Genomic DNA, 6,110 nt, shown 5'->3' with positions numbered 1-6,110 from the left:
TTTAATATAAAGGAGGAGTACTTATATCAGTTTATGTATTAATCGAAGTTAAATACTTTTTTTATGATTTTAAGAGCATAACATTATATGATATTAGTACATACGAAAGAATTTAATACTCGTAGATAGTAATTCAAAGTTTTAAATTAAAAAAAAAAAAAAACTAGATTAATCATCTCTTGAGGTTAAGGCAGAGTTCACGAGACTCTTTTCTCAGCTGAAAGTGAAATGGATTAAAAGTGAATAATGTTAAAAAAAAAAGAATAAGAAATTAAAATAAATTTAAGAAATTACAAAATCTGGACGCAAGGACTGTGATAGGCGAATTTTGATTTACGCCTATCCGAAGTCTTGTTTATCAGGCCATACCGCGTCGTTTTATGAAAAGTGAACGGGCCTTGATATTTATTATGATGTCGACTGCTTAGAGCTAGACAAAGGGAGCAGCGCTGTGGTTCAGAAACACACACGTACACTCGAAGAAAAGAAATAGAGAGAGGAAATGGAGGGTAAAATTGAAAAAAAAGATTAAAATTTCTAATAAATATTGTCTGAATTAACCAAGATTTATACTGTAAAAAAAAAAAAAAATAGAGCGAGAGAGAACATACAAAATCGTTAAGGAAAAAATATGACGTCTCATAAGGTCAAAGATTTTTTTTTATATATCTCAATAAATAAATAAATAAATGTTGTGATGTTTTAAGGTTTGGGTTCTGTTTGGAAGACAGAGTAGATGTAGACTGTCGCTAACTGTTATCAGTTGTTGCAAGCGAATTTAGCTGTAATTTATTATTATTATTTCCAAGAATAGAAAAGAAGACAAAAGCATTTAGCTTTTCATATATTTTAGTAGCGAGGTGCAGAGTAGAAAGAAAAAGAGGAAGATTCGGTCATCTCTTCCTCCGTTCCGTTGTCCAAAATAACAGAAGTACCCGCCTTTTCATTTTCCGTTCACCTTCCCAACTCAACTCTTCAAACTTCAAACTCCTCCTTTCAGTCCTCTTCTCCCCTATAAAAATACCCAACCCCTCCCTCACCCCCCTAGCTTCCTTCCTTAACTCTGCAAACACATCTTCTTCTCCGGTATTTCTCTCTCTCTCCACATACCTATCGTGTATCTGTTTATTTATGTCCATGTGTTCCTGCATGCTTGTGTGTTTATGTTCTGATTAATTGAAACTCCAAAATGGTTGTGCTCATTTTGTCTGTCATGCTTTGTGTGATATTCTGAGGACCCTGTGGCTCTTTACAATGTTGGGTTTTTCTTTCTTTTCTGAACCCAGTTACGGAAAGGGATTTGTTTTTCACCCTTCTTCTTCTTATTTTCTTTAGGAAAGTCAAGACTTGTTAATTAAGTGCTGCATTAAATACTTCTTGATTAAGGAAATGATCAGACATGAGCGGGGTTTTCTAGATGCAGTTTTAGAGTTTTCTCGAGTAAACTTTTGGAATTCTTGCAATTGGATAAGATATCACGAGCTTGGATTCATCCCATTCCAATAAGTATAGCATTGATAAGTGTGCATTTGATCCTCTTTTAGATGGATAGATTGCTTTGATGAATCCATACCAATCTTGTTTCCGATTTAGTTGTGTCAGATATGCTTATAATCTTCTTGCTGATTTTAGTGGATTTTGGGCCAGGATTGCCCCCTTTTTATCCATTATATGCATGTGTTTATGATGCGGTCTTTCTTGATTAAAGTTAGTGAATAGCTTTGCAGCTTCCACCTTCTAGCCAGAGGTTATGCTAATCATGGTGTGTAGGAAAAATATTGTCCGAGATGATGCGGTCATGTAAAGCAGTAGGCCTATAAATGATCGTGTCTAGAAGATTGATGGGGTGTGGGTGAAAGGTAAAGTACTGTGGGAAAAAATTATTTAGTTTAAAAGAGGTTGATGAGATTTAATTTCTTGGAATCTTTGGAAAATGTGGCCTAGGATGGAGCAAAAAGATTGGAAAAGGTAAAATTGAACCTATTAGTTTGAGATTAATTCTTTGTTCAGTGAGTTGAATCATGTAATGTTTTGCTTCAAATGGCAGCCAGGAAGTTATGACTATTCCTAGCAAATAAACTCCTCAAACATGATGAAAGTGGGCTTGGACTAAGATTTTAGCAGTATGTGCAGATTCTACCTGGAAGCTAGGAGGCAATTGTGAAGGTTGTCCAAATACTACTCAAATAGTTTCTCTTTGTTTGCATACATATAGCGCAATGGTTAATTGGCACGCCCTTTGTGTTGTAGATGGTCACATAGAATACACAAGTTTTGAGATAATTTTCCAATTTTGTTTCATTATATGACCAGGACAGTTTTCTCCTTGCTTGAAAAACCTTGATATCTTTGCTTTGAATGGCACCAGCAAACAAATAAAGGGTAATTTAATCTGACAGACACAGGTATATGCACATCGTGTAATGAATTCATGTTCTGTTTTGGTGCAGAATATTCAATTTTTCCCTTTGATGCCAGCAATCTTGCTGGTAATCATATTTTGACATTATGAGTCACCACAGTACATTCAATCCTTGTAAAACCCTAGAGAGTGTGCATGGCATCCATGTTGCCCAGCATTCTCCATTTGCTTTGGAACAGATTGATCAACAGGGGGGCTTCCCTCAATCAACTAGTGAAAGTTCAGGCAAAGGACTGGATCAGCAGCTGTTGATGCGGTAAGTGTAAAACCTTCAACCAACTTGGCAACATGCACTTGGAAAATATGTTTCATTGTTAAATTATTGGCTTCAGCAATGTAAAATCTGTTTATCCCCCTAGCTAAGGGATATTGAAGTCTACAAAGTCATAAAATGTTCTAATAACCTGTCTTTTATTTCTTATCCAGGAGAGTATGGCAGCAAAGACCAGGATGTTTGAGGCCTATCCAGGGCTGCATTCATGGTATTACAAATATAAATACAACTTCTTTGAGTTTGATAATGCATGCATCACATTTTATATGCTCTCTAATGCATCATACTTTCACTAGGTGATCAGCATCTTGCAGAAACAGTTGCCAATGTGATTACCTCCCTTCCTTTTATTGTTCTTGGTATCCAGGCTCCAAGGTAGTAATATTTTTCTGTGAGATAATTTATAAAGATCAGATCTGTCAGATTATTTAATCTATTTTATATACAGGAAGAACTTGAATACTAAGTTGTATGCCAACTCGTTAATCGGAGTTGGAGTTGTCTCAAGTTTGTATCATTCTTCAAGAGGAAAGCTGAGGAAGTACTTGAGATGGTTTGACTATACAATGATAGCCACAGCGACAGTAGTAAGTTGTCCAAATGAACGCTTATATATTGGCACAACTATACTATCAAGGTTACAGGCACATCTAGTTTTGAATACTTATGCCAAACTGGAATGTTATTTCTGGAACTAGATGTGATACTTCTCAGTCCTGATCACACATATATCTGGTTTAACAGTTTCTTTTAAAATTGATTTCTTTCCTTCAAATGATGCCACCTTTCCTTCAGTGTTAAATTCAACAGCAAAAATGATGATGGCAATGATAAAGCGGTTGATGTGTTCATGTGCTTTATGTTTGATTTGGTTTTACTTTACATAAGGCAACTGGGCACCTGGTGTAATCCTCGGCATCCTCATATATTGAGTGTTCTTTCTGTCATTTCTTCCCCTCTTGTGTTCCGACTTTACCTGTTTGAATATCCCAAGTCTTGAGTTGACAAAATCTCAACTTTCATTTCATGGAAGCCACATGTCACCTCACCTCATCATCATGTTATCGCTATATACATCTTCTCATGAACGAGTGGCACTTCAAACCCTATTCTTTTCTCTATTGCCTTTTAGCAGTCAAGTATTCAACGTTTCAGATGCACATGTTCTATATGCCCATTTTTTACTACTTAAATAAGGCTGCACCCTTGGGGAATGGCTTGTCTTCTGGCCATCTCATGTTTTCCTTCTTTTTTTCTTTTTTAATTTTCATATATGCACGCCAATCTTGCAGCATTCATAGAACTACTCTTATCCATACCACCAAGGTTTAATTGCAATGGAAATATTCTTTCTATTCTTCATCTTTAGAGTGTCTAGATTGTAGATTATCCATACCATCTTGGGTTTGATTTGAAGGAGAGGCCGTGAGAAAGTAATTTCATGTGAACACACTAGATCAGATGTGGAAAACATGCCTTGTGAGTTCTCCCTAAACTTAGTCCCAATGGGCGAAAGCTTGTTTGAGGATACTTAACAGTTAACCACAAAAAAAGAAGCAAAGTCCCTTAGAATTTACTCTAGCAACAATGGAAGTCCAGTTTCTGACCTCAAATAGAAGCAAACTTGGTAGGAAATCGCTTCGAGTGCACATAAACAAAGTAACCACAAACTGAACTTTTAATTAAAGTTCCGCTGTGCTGTTTGGTTTAGTTATTCTTATCGAGATTTTGCTTTAAATATTTGAGCTACATTATCATGAACTTGATCACTGAATTACCTTTTGCAGTGTTTGTCAAGGGCCCTAAGAAATGAGAACTCAAAGTATTTGACGGCTGCATCTGCAGCATTATTGCCCATCCAGCCTCTGATGGTCTCTGCTATTCATACAGGGATGATGGAGGTAACCTAGATCATTTCTCACCTCTGATTTTATTAAGTTGATTAGAGTTCAGTTTGTCTTGGTCCACAAATATTGTGACTAAAATGATGATGTCACTGACAGTTCCATTGTTGACTAGCCAGGAACACATATTAATGCTGAGAATGTATCTACATATTAGAATGGCTTTCAATTTTTCCTTCATGCGTTGCTAGCGTAGTTATTAACTTATTATGATTGCCAGAATTTATTGATTACCGGAAAGTATCACATAGTTTGAATATCAGAACCCCGGTGGGTGCTGAGTGCATGAAATGTCTATATTGCTGAATAATGAGGTGACCACTGAAAGCTTGAACCGTAAAAGTCATGTTGTGGGTTTCACACTGTTCTATTCTGCAAGATTAATATATTCATTTCCTTCATTAGTTGCAATTTGAAATCCTTTAATGGGAATACCCTCAACTTTTTATGGTTACATTTATATTGTTAATAGTTTGATTTCCCCTGAATTATTCTTTCTAGGTAGCATTTGCAAAAAGAGCATTAAAAGATCCGGATCTAAGGATGGCACATAATTTGCATAAGATGTCATCGTTGTTGGGGGGTGTTCTTTTCGTTGCTGATGATTGCCTTCCTAGTACTCCTTTTCTTCATGCTGGTTGGCATCTTGCTGCAGCTATTGGTGTCGGCACCTGTAACAAGCTTCTTGAGTAGTGTATATATCTCAGATCAGTTTCTTATGATTCATTTATCCATTAGGATGCAGTCTCTCCTCAAACCCCAGGACGACTATAATTTTTTATTTTTGGTAATAGCTGTCTTTCTTCAACCAGGTAAGGAAAGGAAGAGGGGAAGGGATAGATTTGCTCTTTTTCGTGAGTAGCAGCTCGACTGTCCAACTATGGTTGGGTTTCATAATTTCTTTCCATCTGGATATCATGTAGCCATTCCTAGCGTCTATAACGAAATGCATTTATATTCAGCACAAAATCTATTTATCTGATATACTAATTATATATTTGTAGCATTTTATGTATGTACATCACAATCAGCATTATGAAAGAGAATTATTTCATCTACTTTAAATCAAATGTAGAACCAAGCTCTCAATTACTATAATTTTGCACTGAACTAGAAAAGAATGCCATGTAGCTCTTTTCTTAATGACCAATAATTGATCGCATGCCAGGTCTCACGTTAGCTTGATCCGTACTTTTGATTCGATTATGAAAGTGTGCTTATCGAAGATGGTCATATTTCTTGTAATCATGCATGTTTGATTTCTCTGGTTCACCAAGCACGCTGGCACATCCTAGCAATTAGTACAAGTATGGTTCTACAAAAAGGACTCTAAAGAGGACAGAACAAAAATTTGCCCGTAAAAGGTTTATCATCCGGTCTATATTATGATGACCCAGCTGGAGGAAGCTAAACAGATCCTAGAGCAAGTGATAGAGATTGACTGTTGGTAACATTCATCAAGGTATCAGACTATGCTTCGGCTTCGTTTATGGATGTCTGTTCGATAAAG

General features: G+C 36.3%; 1 protein-coding gene across 5 annotated transcripts; it reads left to right on the top strand.

Moving 5' to 3' along the window:
• The first annotated feature begins 694 nt into the window (after window positions 1–694).
• Window positions 695–5,750, top strand: LOC105125005 (uncharacterized). 5 transcript variants are annotated; one of them, XM_011025292.1, is made up of 10 exons: window positions 695–1,086; window positions 1,720–1,968; window positions 2,048–2,166; window positions 2,451–2,678; window positions 2,849–2,904; window positions 2,993–3,071; window positions 3,145–3,283; window positions 4,484–4,597; window positions 5,102–5,294; window positions 5,413–5,750. In XM_011025292.1, the coding sequence occupies exons 4-9, from the start codon at window positions 2,509–2,511 to the stop codon at window positions 5,291–5,293; spliced, it is 750 nt and encodes a 249-aa protein (XP_011023594.1). In that variant the 5' UTR covers window positions 695–1,086; window positions 1,720–1,968; window positions 2,048–2,166; window positions 2,451–2,508; the 3' UTR covers window position 5,294; window positions 5,413–5,750. The 5 variants fall into 5 exon arrangements, with proteins under 5 accessions (XP_011023594.1, XP_011023568.1, XP_011023558.1 ...); XM_011025266.1 differs by having other exon boundaries at window positions 1,720–1,859; window positions 5,102–5,698; XM_011025256.1 differs by having other exon boundaries at window positions 5,102–5,698.
• The last annotated feature ends 360 nt before the right edge of the window (window positions 5,751–6,110 follow it).

Source organism: Populus euphratica, unplaced genomic scaffold, assembly GCF_000495115.2.
Source record: "Populus euphratica unplaced genomic scaffold, PopEup_1.0 scaffold1.1, whole genome shotgun sequence".
Taxonomy (NCBI): domain Eukaryota; kingdom Viridiplantae; phylum Streptophyta; class Magnoliopsida; order Malpighiales; family Salicaceae; genus Populus; species Populus euphratica.
This window is presented reverse-complemented; position numbering and strand designations above follow the sequence as displayed.